Source organism: Macrobrachium nipponense, chromosome 8, assembly GCF_015104395.2.
Source record: "Macrobrachium nipponense isolate FS-2020 chromosome 8, ASM1510439v2, whole genome shotgun sequence".
In the NCBI taxonomy this organism is placed as follows: Eukaryota; Metazoa; Arthropoda; class Malacostraca; order Decapoda; family Palaemonidae; genus Macrobrachium; species Macrobrachium nipponense.
This window is the reverse complement of record NC_087203.1, coordinates 115,964,880-115,979,879: the sequence shown is the minus strand read 5'-3', so window position 1 is coordinate 115,979,879 and position 15,000 is coordinate 115,964,880. Positions and strand designations below refer to the sequence as shown.

Sequence of the window (15,000 nt, the reverse complement as noted above, 5' to 3'; positions counted from 1 at the left end):
ATTTCTATCGAGTCTTATTGTTTTTAATTTTCGTATTCAGCTGGAAATTAATTTTATGCAATCTTTTTTTTTTTATTATAATTTTGATATTCCTTCCTATTATTCTCCACATAAGTATTGCCATTACTATTATGATGAATATGCTATTTTTTTATGCTGGTCCAGCAAATTGTGGAGATACTGGTATTGCCAGCTGTCATTTTTTTTTATCATGTTATCTTGTGTATCTAGATCGTGTGTATTGTATTTGTATATTTCCATGTTTTTGACCCTGGGCTGAAATAAAGCATATTATTATTATTATTATTATTATTATTATTATTATTATTATTATTATTATTATTATTATTACTGGATCAGTGCGAGCATCCACTTAATACCCTGTTCAGCCAATGGAAACTCACCTCTTACAAGACAGAGCACCTGGGACACTATATTATTATTATTATTATTATTATTATGATTATATTATTATTATTATATTATTATATATTATTATTATTGGAAAAACAAAGGAAGAGAAAATAAGCGGTTAGTTTAAGATCATAGAACCGGTCGTCAAGCATACGTAGATCACACAATAAATTAACAAATGGCATATTTTTTTATTCCTACGTTGACTTCGATTGGAGCGCCACATCCCCGTGTCAGATTGACAAAGGGAAATCCGAACAGATTCCCGAAAACTATCTTGTACAGTTTTAGCTTTTAAGTAATAACATGTACAATTACATAACTGTGGATTTGTTCCTCCATTTTAAGACTCGTGCTACTATGAGTATTTTTAAAATATTATTCTTAATAGTATTTTATTCATTTTATTTTTTTTTGTCTCAGTCATCCTATATGAACATCGGCCAGCTATTAGCAAATATCAGCGCTGATGAGAAGAAAAATAAGAAGAAGAATTGAAAAGACCATATGTAAAATCAATTCCACTGACGCTGCTATGCTCTTTAGCAAAACATATTATTATTATTATTATTATTATTATTATTATTATTATTATTATTATTATTATTATTTTATTATTATATTATTATTAGTTATTATTATTATTATTATTATTATTATTTTGGGAGTAGACCTTCTTTCAAACATGTTTTGTTGAAAAAGGATTGCTGCTTTAGTTCCATTGATTTTATAGTCTTATCTATTTGATGAGGAAAATAGAGAAGAGACTATATATAAAACTATTGGAGCTGAAGCAGCAATCCTTTTCAACAAGACATATTATTATTATTATTATTATTATTATTATTATTATTATTATTATTATTATTATTATTATTATTATTATTATTATTCAAAGAAACCTCATAATCACATGAGTTAATAAAATAAAATGGAAAGTAAATCCACAATAACACCAATAATCTAGCCACCTCTGATACTGCCGCTGCCTCATCTTCTTTCGTTCAGGTAACAGAGACCCATCCCGTGTTCCTAGTTGCAGGCGCCCAAGCTGCTATGGACAACATATCAAACGATTCAAGAGACGAACCGCCACTTCGAAGATCTAGGCGATTAGCTGGTTTGCCGTTGGAGAACGAGGGGATAACGTGAAGAGCCAACTACATCATCAAACAGGCTATTTGTAAACTAGTCAAAAAACAGAGTTCTTGTATGGTCACTGTTAGTAATTGTATTCAGATTGACAAGGAGGACCGTGCAGGTCTTCGAAAGCTTTCTGCTTTGTATTTTAAATAAGAAGATCAGACATATTAGTGTGGATTTACTTTTCCATTATTATTATTATTATTATTATTATTATTATTATTATTATTATTATTATTATTATTATTATTATTATTATTATTATTATTATTATTATTTAAACTAGAATATTAGTTTAAAGAATGATTTTCATTCTTCGTCACTTAGGAAGTGTTCTCGTTAAGGGTACTTCAAGGATTCAAAATTACCCAACGGTATATCTCTTGTTCTGGGAAAGCAACGTGTCTTCATGAAGAGCTATATTTTCGTGGCGTCTATATTTTCTCTACTCGTGGAGAAATAGTTTGGATTTCGTAGCTGGCCATTTATTTATTATTGTTTTCCGATAATGCCAGGTCTCCCTCGTTCTCACCTCAAACACTTTTGCGTATAATTTCATACACTTCTTGTTGTATGGCTGATAGAAGCTAGTAGGCAGTATACGCGCATACACTGACTGCACAATCCCTTTGAAACAAGGGATTGGATCTCTCTTACCTAAACCTTTTACTATTATGCAAAGAAACAGTTGGACAATGTGCAGTGGCACCTCCTCACCTTATAACACCATAACACACACTTTCTGAGGTCTGGTCTTTCTGGGAATTAAAGCCAATTCAGTAACAAAGATCCTATATTATCAGTTGGAAAAATTTTCAGATATCTTACAGCTGACGGCGATTCCACGTAGCTCCCAACCTAAAGTAACCTGTATTGCACAATCAGAATTATATTAAGGAGATAACTCTAGAAATAAAAAAGATATCAGATCTGAAATGGTTACATAAGATAATCATAAGATGGTAGGTGTTAAAATGTCAATAAAGGATCATCAAAGACGGCGAATACAAGGACATTTATTTAATTCACCCTTCGGTCATCAATATTACAATAATATTACTATTCAAAATATGTACACGCAAGAAAAGGGGTTGGGGGGAAGGGGAAGGGGGAGATGCGAAGAATTGGGTTTGTGGGGGGTTAGGGCTGAGGGGGGGGTGTCATTTTCCATAGCAGAATCACCTTGAACATTTCATTACCAAAGATTGCATATCCATTTGTAGCATACAGTCTCCGTCTGGAAGAAGGTCTCATAATTAAACAGTTGTTATTTATGATTTTTTAAATAATTTTTAAGCATTTGATATTTTTTTCATACCTCCGTTACGAGCACCCAGAGAAATCGTATTTATATTTTGATATGTCACGTTTGGTCTAACTTGTTTTGAATACGGGATATGTTGATGTAGTTATATATATCAGTCACTGACTTGTTCTGGTTTCTGTTTATTGTGCTACTGTATTCCTGCATCATTCTCAGATTACACAATATATATATATATATATATATATATATATATATATATATTATATATATACACATTACACTATACATACATAGATACATACATACACACATACATACATACACTCCAGCTCTCATCCAACGAGAGTCGAGTTCTACTTTTTCTTCTGCTTTTGGAGAACCCTAGAAATTCAATAAGGACAGAAAGTGGGGAAAGGGGAAAAATCAGCCCACAAGAAACGACAATAGTGCAAACTCTCCCTTTATCCCCCTTGGACCCTCCCCTTCCTCTCCTCCCCTTACCTCGCCCCTTCCCCCTTCTCCTCCTCCACCACCACCACCAATAACAGCCCCCCTCCCTAAACCTGAATTTAAGAAGAGGATTTTTGCCTTTGGGCCCCAACTTTGAAATGGAGGGGGAAAAAAGATCGACTTCGAAAAGATTTCTGGTTGGAGACAGCGGAGGCGAGAAGCTTTTCCTCTCTCTCTCTCTCTCTCTCTCTCTCTCTCTCTCTCTCTCTCTCTCTCTCTGGGCGTCTGTTATTTTCTCGAGTTGGAGGTTTTGAAAAGCAGATGGGTTTGGTAGGATGTACGGGGAAAAACTTTTATGTAATTTCAACTTTCACCGCCGAGGAGAGAGAGAGAGAGAGAGAGAGAGAGAGAGAGAGAGAGAGAGAGAGAGAGAGAGAGAGAGAGGTTTTATTTTTAGCTCGATTGTTTTATCTCGCTGATCGATTTACTCTCGAGGTTTTGGTGGTCGTGGTATTCATTTGTAATCGCTTTATATAGTGATATGGAGTATTGTATTTATTTGTGAGGGATCTCTTAATTACCACAGTTATTGCAGACTGTTTCGCTTCATACTTTATTAGTATACATGCTTACACGAAGAAGTATGAAAATACATACGCACACTTATATGTATATATATATATATATATATGTATAATATATATATATATATATGTATATATATATATACTTAAAAATCACAGTAAATGCACGTGACTTCATTAAATAAGTGAATACCATTGGAAAATTGGTAGGCAGAAATCCAAGCGCTTTCGTCTTTACTAAGACATTGTCAAGGAATGAATGTCTTTGTAAAGACGAAAGCGCTTGGATTTCTGTCTATCATTTTACTATGGTATTCGCTTAATATATATATATATATATATATATATATATATATATATATATATATTCTATAAATATACATACATACGTACATAATCCAGCAATTTTATAAACAAAGACGACTCCAAACAAATCTTAGAACGGTGATGATGCCATGAAGTCAAAGACACGTATGACTTATTATGACACATTAAAAAAGAAAGGGATATACTCGTACGCACTCACGCAAGTCCGAACACTTGTCTACGTTAATCCAAATACTTTTCGAGTCTGCCCACACCTGATCATGAATTTCTGATAAAAGAGAAAATTGCAACTTTCCAGTGTAACACAGAGTAATTTTTTTCTCGTGGGGGTTCCTACCCACCACTACCCCTAAGGGGGGGGAGTGTCTGGGGAGGGAGGGTGCTGCCTATTAGCCCGAAATGTTAAGTTATCACCACTAGGTTATCAGTGGCTGATTCTGGCATGTGTTCATAGATCGGGGAGCGGATATATATCAGCAGTAAATGAAAGGTTTAACTACGGGGAAATACACACGTGGAGGATAGTAGGTTGGTGGTTACCGGTTTTAGAAATGACTCTCTCTCTGTTTCTCACACACACACACACGCACACACACACACACACACAAAGTTCATTAAGTGGTTAAGCCTTGCTTCAACCTCTACCGTAAGGAATATACTCTTTTTACAAGATATTTACTTTTACATCATTGTCTTTGTTAGACCGAAAGGTCTTGTTTTAGATGAATCTGTGGTATTTCTGTACAATATTTTCATTGATATTTTGTCCAGAAGGTATTAATTTTATATTTTTACGACAACAGTGACACTCATTCCATTATTTTTCCTCGCTACGTTGACTGTATGCTACAAAGGATATGATTTTTTTTCTCTCCTATGGACAGTCCGGGCGTGTAAGCACCTGACTTTTCACTCAGGCTCACAGAACCTCACAGGATTCCTCAGCTGTTGGTGTCCTATCACGGACACCATCGAGGGAGGAAGGGGAGTAGGAGTAACACTCCATTCTGCTTGTTGCTGCTTTGTTCCGAAACGTCAAACGAAAAAGGTATCTTGAATTATTGCTTGCAAAACTTCCACAAACAGAACGTGAGACGACCCCCTTATCACGAGTGTGACCTCGAACTCGAGGACACTTGGGGAGACCGAAGCTTAACCCTACGGGATGAAGGGGAATAAGGGTGACTATGACATCTACCTCGGCATCTTTCAAAAAAGAACCTCTCTTAGGGGCGTAGGGTTAGGGGTGGGAGGAGGGAGGAAGGGAGGGGGGAGGGAACATCTACAAGGGTCAAAGTTTTTTGGGGGAACTTGGTCTAATGGGAGGAGGAGGAGGTCTTTATGGGGTGTGTGGAATGACTGGCAACACAGCGCTACATCACTCATTTTGGGGGGAGGGGGGTTGGGGCTTGCCCCCCTTATATGTGGGAATCAGGGGGATCTGCATAATCACCTAGTGCCATGCAGATCTTCAATATGTCCTTTAAGTCCATGATAAAGGGGAAAGAAAGACCATATTTCATAGTATATCCTCTGAACCTGGATATAATAAGTAGACTTGGGGCCTTGATATCACTTGCATTGTTATCCATGTAATTATATCCAAGTGTCATTACCTATTTATAGCCATGATAAGGCTAGATTATTTTTCTTTTATGCACACACAACTTTGATTTTCTATGGTACAACAGTCACTAAAAATATCTGTGGTCCCGATTGGAATCTTTCAACTATTCCACACAAAATTCTGTTGATCAAATGCCCCAGCATGGCTCTCACCATCCTAAGTATTTAAAGCATTTAACTCTTATGTTATTTTCTTCAGATTGGAAATTGGGGAAAGAGGGAAGCCGCGGTTTTTTGTTATTTCACGACATTTCATCATTCTACGCTTCCGTCCCTTCCGCATATTCCATCCAGTGGGGTAGTTTTCAATCTTTGTTAATTTCTAGTAAGATTATCTCGCCACTCAGCTCAGTTTTGGCTCAGCTGAGCTGATAGTACTCTGGGGCAAAGTCATTGGCCAGATTGGAAAGGAAGTTGAAGTCTGACGAGTTGCTGTTCTCGCTCGGAGCCGTGCTTCCGTTGGCTCCTGCGCCGTGACCTGCGTTCCCTCCGTTTCCGCCACCAGGTCCACTTCCACCACCGCCACTGCCACTGCCCGCACTTCCACCACTATTTCCACCGCCTCCTTGCTCGAAGAAGTTGAAGGTGAAGTTGAGGTCGTGGTCATGCTGCTGTTGGTGGTTTGGATACTGCTGCTCCTGGTACGGTACGCCCTCGCCACCTCCTCCGCTTCCGTTGGTTCCGTTCCCGCCGTAGTATCCTCCGCCTCCTCCCCCAGTTTGACTCATGTTGGCCATGTTGGCCATGTTAGCCATTGCCGAGCCCTTCTCCGAGTGGTCGTAACCTGTGGCGCCACTCATTCCGTAAGAGTCATAGTAGTGGTGGCCAGTTGCCTCGCCTTGACCACCACATCCATACATGCCACTGCCTCCGTACATGTAACCGTAACCTCCGTATCCTTCGCTGCTGCACATCATGTTGTTGTTGTAGTAGTTACGGTTGTAGCCATATGAATCCATCCCATAACCGCTGCTGTACATATTGTGGCCCCTCTGTTGCTGTTGTTGTTGCTGCTGCTGCTGTTGGTGATGTTGTTGGGCACAAGTGTAGTCATAACCGTGGGCATTGGAGACGCGTTGATTGGCAGCATTGCCCATGAATTGAGGAGGAGTTGCTCGGCCCATGACTCTGTACTGGTCCATTGCCCAGGCGCCCCTGTAGACCCCTGGGTAGTTGGAAGATGTGGCACCACGCCCTTTGCCCTCTCCACCACTGCAGTAAGAGGGGAAAGTCGACCCCCTCCCGGAACCCCGACCTCCAGAGTTGGCACCGAATCCGTGTAGTGAAACAGAATTTGTTGTTGAAGAGATGGCAGTGCCTGCAGTAGTGGTTGTAGATGTTGGGGGCGCCCCTCTAGCTGAGGTGATGGGTGGGGTTGTGAGAGCGGGTGAGCCTGGCACTCCTCGCGTCCCCGTGAGGTGGGCGGGAGAGGCCGTAGGAGTGGCGGGTGTCAGTGGTGGTGTGGCGCGAGGGATGGGCGGCGTGTTGAGGGGCGCAGTGTCTGGCTGGCCGCCGTCCTTCATACCGATCCCCTCGCCAGCGAAAGTCACCGAAGCTGGGTACCGCAGGCCTCCGCCTTCTTCGCACTTCACCTTGGATGTGTCCATAGGCGTGAGAGGAGGAGGCTGAGTCGGGGGGCAGGCATTGGTGCCCACTCCGGTGCCCACGGTGGTCGGCGGCATGCCGGTGGCTGTGGAGACTCCTGGCAGGGGCAGGCTGTCGTTACTCTCCTCCTTCTTGACGTCCGAGGAGCACATGCTGTCGGGGGAGGAAGGCGCCGAGGACTTGGTGTTGTTGTTGGTGGCGTCGTCCAGCCCGTGACGTCGGTCTTTCTTCTCCGGCTCGTCCGCCTTGGCCAGCGCCTGGCGCTTGTGCTTCATGCGCCGGTTCTGGAACCAGACCTTGACCTGTAAAAGGGGAAAACATTAGCCTGATGTACTACTGGAAAGATCCAAGAAACAGATTGGTTGGGCTGATATCATGTGATCATCCATAACAATGGTTTTCAGTTGGTCCTGTTTTTGATGTGTTGGAAAAACTTCAGTAAACAATTATTTTAGCTTGTTAACATGAATTTGGCAAATTATAAACAATCTAGCTAACGTTTCATTTGCAATGTGGAAATCAAACTATATATAACATTGAAACTTCGTATTCCAGACTCTCACGAGTTATTGTGGAAATAAAGGACTATGATAATGGTAAGTTATTTATAATTAATTTCTTCAGCACTAGTACATAAAGAGGGGGAGAATAAATTTCGAAGAAATCATTATGGAATTAGAGAGAGAGAGAGAGAGAGAGAGAGAGAGAGAATTGATAACTGCACAAAAGTTATTGAATATCTTGCAAATATTCAACAGAGTCAATAACAGTTAGTTCGGGATTCTTTAGAATTTCGTACAGTAAAGAGGATTCAATAACACATGAAAAAAAAAGTAAAATTCTGCATCTGAAATTATTTGTTATTATTTTAAAAATATAATAAGGAGTAAAACATGCTTCAATTACTTTAACTGACGTGCTGCTGTTCTTGTTAACTGTTAGACATAAGCACTGTGATATGACCAATCTCAGGTGCTAATAAAATATATTCATGGACGTTAGCAGTATCCTAGGTCATTCCAGTACGGGTTTTCTTGGTTGTATAATATTTTAAGAGGATTAAAAAGTTAAACTTACTCTTTCCTGGCTGAAATTCAATATTTATAGGAATGGAACATCCTCCACAGTCCACTTCAAGTCAGCCAAAGACATAAAGTTACATAAGAATTATTTTAAAATGAGTTTGATGGCGCGCTCTACACTGGACTGGAACCCGGCGTTGCCCATCATCATCATGTCTCACCTATCCTTTTAATCCCCCTACCTACCCTGCACCACCCGGGGTGGACAAATAGGTTAGCAGGAGGATTAGGGATTTATGGGGATTTGTCATGTCTTCCCTACTTATCCCACCTTCACCCGGCGTTGCCCATCATCATCATGTCTCCCCTATCCTTCTGATCCCCCTACCTATCCCGCCCCCATCCGAGGCGGACAAACAGGTTTGCAGGAAGATTGGAGATTTGTCATGTCTACCCTACTTACCCCACCTTCACCCTGGCAGACAAACAGTAAAGATCTACTCTCGGATTTTATTATTTTTTTTTAGTGGGTTTTCTGTCCTAGTGGAAAGGTATTGTTTGAAGTGCGACAACTCGAAGGGCATGGTGACCCACTGACCTGTCGCTCCGTCAGGTCGAGGGAGGCGGCGATTTCTATCCTTCGAGGTCGACACAAGTACTTGTTGAAGTGGAATTCCTTTTCCAGTTCCAGAAGTTGCGTATTTGTGTAGGCCGTCCTCAGTCGGCGGGGCAGGCCGTTCTCCGTCGACCCTGGAAAAGGCGGTTAACTTTAGAGGTTGGGGACGACAACAACAGGATTACTGATTATATATATATATATATATATATATATATATATATATATATATATATATAAACATACACACACACAATATATACACACTTATATATAAAGGGGCACAAGTCCAGAATGATACTTATTTTTATTTTTTTTTCACTCGTTTCTAAACCTCCGATTAAGTCATTGATTTATTATTATTATATTATATATATACATATATATATAAATATATATATATATATATATATATATATATATATATATATATATATATATGTATATATACACACACTTATATAAAGGGGACACACACACACACACACACACACACACACACACACACACACACACACGTATTCCTTCATATACAGCTACTTTTAATCCAGGATTGAAAAAAGTAATATATATATATATATATATATATATATATATATATATATATATATATATATATGCGGTAACGCGTGTGAAGCCAGTATACATGATATATATGGAGAAATGGCATTCAAAATAAATCTGAGAAAAGATGGATTACTTAGGAAATAATAGGCATCAGCGGTTAAAAGGAACATCAGATGGAGAGAGGATGAATGCTGTTGAATCTCTTAGAATTTTTATGAACAGTGATATGCAGTATACAGATTCGATTCAGCTTAAATTTAAAGACTAAACAAAGAGACATACTAGAAATTGGACGTTCAAGTAGAATATAGAAATCACATAAATATTTTTGTTTCACTTTATATTTTATATTATTATATATATCACATATATATATTATATTTATACATACATACATACATATATATTTATATATACTATATATATATATATATAATATATATACATATATATATAATATATTATATATATATATATATTATATATATATATGTATATATATGTGTGTATATATAAATATATAATATATATATATATATATATATATATATATATATATATATAATATATATATATATATATATATATATATATATATATATCGAATTGGATGACTGTGATAGAAAGAAAATTAAATATATACATATATATATATATATATATATATATATATATATATATAATTTAATTTTCTTTCTATCACAGTCATCCAATTCGGCTGGGTGGTTTTTATAGCGTGGGGTTCCGGGTTGTTTCCTGCCTCCTTAGGCAGTCCACCACTTTTCTCACATTGTGCGCTGTTTCTAGTAGCACACTCTTCTGGGTGAGTCCTGGAGCTACTTCGGTATCTAGTTTTTCCAGGTTCCTTTAGAGGGATCTTGGGATCGTGTCTAGTGTCCCCATGATTATGGGTGCAACTTCCACTGCCATATCCCATATCCTTTTTATTTCTATTTTCAGGTCTTGACACTCAACAATTATTATTATTATTATTATTATTATTATTATTATTATTATTATTATTATTATTACGAAAGAGGGATTGTACTATACGTCTTGTACGACCTGAATTAAAAAGTAAGTGTAATTTAACCAGTTAGTTTTATGTTTTTTTATTAATGGTAAACAGAATATTAAAGAATTGGCTACAGCCATTATCGATCGCGTTTGAGAATGTTCAGAAATCAGAAATGTGCTTCTGTAGTATTATTATATTTTTTTGTGCGTGTCTAAAAGTTTTCGTGACGAAAATACACAGAAAAAACTATTTTTTTAAACTTGTAAAACATTTTAAGTAATTACTAAAAATACAGGTGTTTTCAGTCAATTTTGTTATAACCGAAATTATACGGGTGGCCTTGTGCCTTCTGTACTGTTTAACTTTTAGCCTTGGTAGCACAAGAGTTTCGGGAAGGTGTATAACATGTAATATAACAGGGGTCGTTCCTCTCTCTCTCTCTTTCTTTGGGTGGAAATAAGTCAGCACTTATGTTTTTCTTCTGTAGATGATTTCATAGCGATCACTACTGGCTATAATCGTTGCTGTCTGAGAAGGGTCGTGTTGTCTGTTGGGTGGTGCACTGTAGGCATTGCTGAAGGGTGTGATTGGGGAATTTTGATTCCGCAATACGCAGGTTTATTGAAATGTTGTTAAGCCGCAAATAGTTTAGGATTCATTTGGAATTCCTAAGTAAATATTGACACTAAAGTGACCTTATCATTATAGCGTTTCACTAAACTGACCTTATCATTATAGTGTCTCGCTCAACTGACCTTATCAGTATAGTATTTCACTGAAGTGACCTTATCATTATAGCATTTCACTGAAGTGACCTTATCATTACAGTGTTTCACTAAAGTGACTTTGTCATTATAGTTTTTCACTTGAAGTGACCTTATCATTATAGTGTCTCGCTCAACTGACCTTATCATTATAGTGTTTCACTAAAGTGACCTTATCATTATAGTGTTTAACTGAACTGACTTTATAATGAAAGCATTTCACCAAACTGACCTATTCATTATAGTGTTTAACTAAACTGACCTATTCATTATAGTATTTCGCTAAATCGACCATATTATAGCATTTCATTAAACTGACCACTATTCTCTATAGCGTTTCGCTAAATTGACCTTATCATTATAGTGTTTCATTAAACTGACCGTATCATTGTAGTGAATGAAGTCTTAGTACTTGGCTGTATTTTAGTATACTGACGTTCGTCTATAATCTATAATCTTTTCCTCACATCCATATAAAACACTGAACCAGTAAAGTTAATTTGTGTATATGCACATGTATAAGTGAGTATACTTACTCGGTATTATGGAAATTCGTCGAGACAGAAGAATCGAAAAGTGTGTATCTTATCTTATCGCCCGAAGTGAGGTTTTATGTGTGATTGTTTTCCTATTTCATCAAAATATATTTTTATTTCTTTTTCAGCTGTGATTCTTTCGTACCCGGTGCACCTCGCGTGAGAGTGAGAATTTAGTCGTGAGGGAAACATCGCCACTTGGTTTGATGATAATCACTGAGCATTATTCTTCAGAAGTTGTCAGTAGATTCCACGCTGGACGAGTGGTTTTCGCGCTCGGCTGCCAATCCGGTGGTCCGAGGTTCGATTCCCGGCTGGGCCAACGCGGAATCAGAGGAATTTATTTCTGGTGGTAGAAATTCATTTCTCGATATATTGTGGTTCGGATTCCACAATAAACTGTTGCTAGGTGACCAATTGGTTCCTAGCTACGTAAAAATATCTAATCCTTCGGGCCAGCCCTAGGAGAGCTGTTAATCAGCTCAGTGGTCTGGTAAAACTAAGATATACTTATTTGTCAGTAGATTCGTGTTTTTATGATGGATAGGTGTATAGAATGATTAGTAGTTTTGATTTACCAAAGATATTATGTCATAATCGTATTGAAACTGTAAGAAAAAGTGTAGACTGATTTAAACTTCTTTAGTTTTTGTCTGTAGAAATGCAAGTATCTTCACGTTTCTATACAGCTGAATAAGGTGGTCTGATATGCAAGGAACGTTTGGCAGATAGGTACAGCAATTCAGAATTCCTTACGATACATAGAATATTCAGGGACGTCATACAGCAACTTAGAATGTCCTTACGATAGATAGAATATGCAAGGAACATTTGGTAAATCGGTAAAACAACTTAGAATGTCCTTACGATACATAGAATATGCAAGGAACATTTGGTAAATCGGCAAAACAACTTAGAATGTCCTTACGATACATAGAATATGCAAGGAACATTTGGTAAACCGGTAAAACAACGTATAATGTTCTTACGATACGATACGTAGAATATGCAAGGAACATTTGGTTCAAAGGTACTTCAATGCAATCCGTCATTATAGTACGTCTAAATAATAAAAACTCGAAAAGGACTGGTATTATTGAAAGTAGCTAATTGACAGAAGTAAGTCAGATATTTGAAACACTTTGTAAATTACAACTTGGTATTTGTTGACAACTACTTAAGACTTCAAAGCAGAGCATCAAAGCAACTAAGTCCCTTAGTAAAGAACTAGATCCTAAACGGGAAGTCAAGTGTGAAGACTTTCAACACACGAACACATTTTTAAATATTTTTTAATGTCAGACAGAGGCTGGTTCTGGGTACACTTGCACCTGTCAGAGAGCAAGTGTTTGGGGCTTTAAGGGAAGGTATATACTACACTCCAGGCAAATCTACACGAAACATTCAGTCACACGGGAAAGTATCGTATGTTGTAACAGCCCCATTTTATAACAGTTACTTTATGTACGGGTGTGTCGCCAACTTATCGCATACATGTCATGGACATGTTGGAAACAAGTCAGCGACTGTCTGTGCTACAGTGAAATGTCTTTAACACTGCAGCAACTTATCACATACATATCACAGACATGTTGGAAACAAGTAGACGACCATTAGTGTAGAGTGAATCTCTGGTGTGCGTTGCCAACTTATCGCATACATGTCACACACATGTTGGAAACAAGTGAACGACCGTCTGTGCTACAGCGAAATTGTCATAAACATTGTAGCAACTTATCACATACATGTTGGAAGTTCAGTCAGTTTCAGTGACCATCTACGCTACAGTGAAATGTGTTAAACACAACGGAAATTTATCGCATACAGATCACAGACATGTTGGAAACAAGTCAGCGACTGCCTGTGCTGCAGTGAAATGTCTTAAACACTGCAGCAACTAATTGCATACATATCAGAGACATGTTGGAAACAAGTAGACAACCATTAGTGGAGAGTGAATCTCTGGTGTGTGTTGCTAACTTATTGCATGTGTGTCTGTGCTACAGTGAAATTGTCATAAACACAACAGCAACTTATCACATACATGTCACAGACATGTTGGCAACAAGTCAACAACCATTAGTGGAGAGTGAGTCCTGGTGTGGGTTGCCAACTTTTCGCATACATGTCATAGAGATGTTGGAAACAAGTCAGTGACAGTCTGTGCTACAGTGAAATTGTCATAAACACTACAGTAACTTATCACATACATATCACAGACATGTTGGAAACAAATCAGCAACCATCTGTGCTATAGTGAAATGTCTTAAATATTGCAGGAACTTATCACATACATATCACAGACATGTTGGAAACAAGTCAGCAACTGTCTGTGCTACAGTGAAATGTCTTACACACTACAGCAACTTATCACATACATATCACAGACATGTTGGAAGCAAGTCGGCGACCGTTAGTGGAGAGTGAATCTCTGGTGGCAAATGTTTGGTTTAATATGAAGCCTAAGTCGCCGACTTGTATTCAACATGTTTGTGATGTGTGTGTGACAGGTCGGCGACATGTCTAGGACATGCTTTGCCATTTCGTATGCTTTTTTGTCAAGTCAAGATACAGATCATCATTATTTTACAGTAATATTCCACGGATTTCATTGTGTACCCAACAAGTAATAAAAAAAAACATTATATATATAAAAAAAAGAGTTTCTTAGCCATTATGAGAACAGCTTTGCGTGTACTTCCGTAATTGTGGCTGATAATAATAAAGCGCAAAAGTTTTGTCTATATTGTTTATATGAATCGACTTCTGAACTTTGTGCAAGAATTAAGTATACCCCCAATTCTTTAACTATTAGAAGATAGGTCGGTACGTGAATTACAAATAAACTCTCTCTCTCTCTCTCTCTCTCTCTCTCTCTCAAAAGTATAGATTCGGCGCCTAGATGCACGGCTGTACGTGTACAGTGAGTAATACTTCGTGACCCAAATTTAAAAAATTAGGAGTTCGTTAATTTTCGCGAAATATTATTCTACAAAATTCTTCTGCTTACGTGCGCATTTTGATCGTCAATTGTATCTGAATCGTGCATTCACAGAGACCG

The 15,000-nt window shown here is 37.9% G+C and overlaps 1 protein-coding gene across 2 annotated transcripts in view; it reads right to left on the bottom strand.

Annotated features, from left to right (window-relative positions):
- Window positions 1-4,240: 4,240 nt before the first annotated feature.
- LOC135222968 (homeotic protein proboscipedia-like) overlaps window positions 4,241-15,000 on the bottom strand; it is a 244,038-nt gene continuing 233,278 nt past the window's right edge. For both annotated transcript variants that reach the window (XM_064261448.1, XM_064261449.1), the window contains 2 exons: window positions 9,037-9,188; window positions 4,241-7,718 (listed from right to left, as the gene is read on the bottom strand). In XM_064261448.1, coding sequence (XP_064117518.1) covers window positions 6,171-7,718; window positions 9,037-9,188 — 1,700 coding nt within the window. In that variant the 3' untranslated portion in view covers window positions 4,241-6,170. The remainder of the gene's footprint in view (window positions 7,719-9,036; window positions 9,189-15,000) is intronic.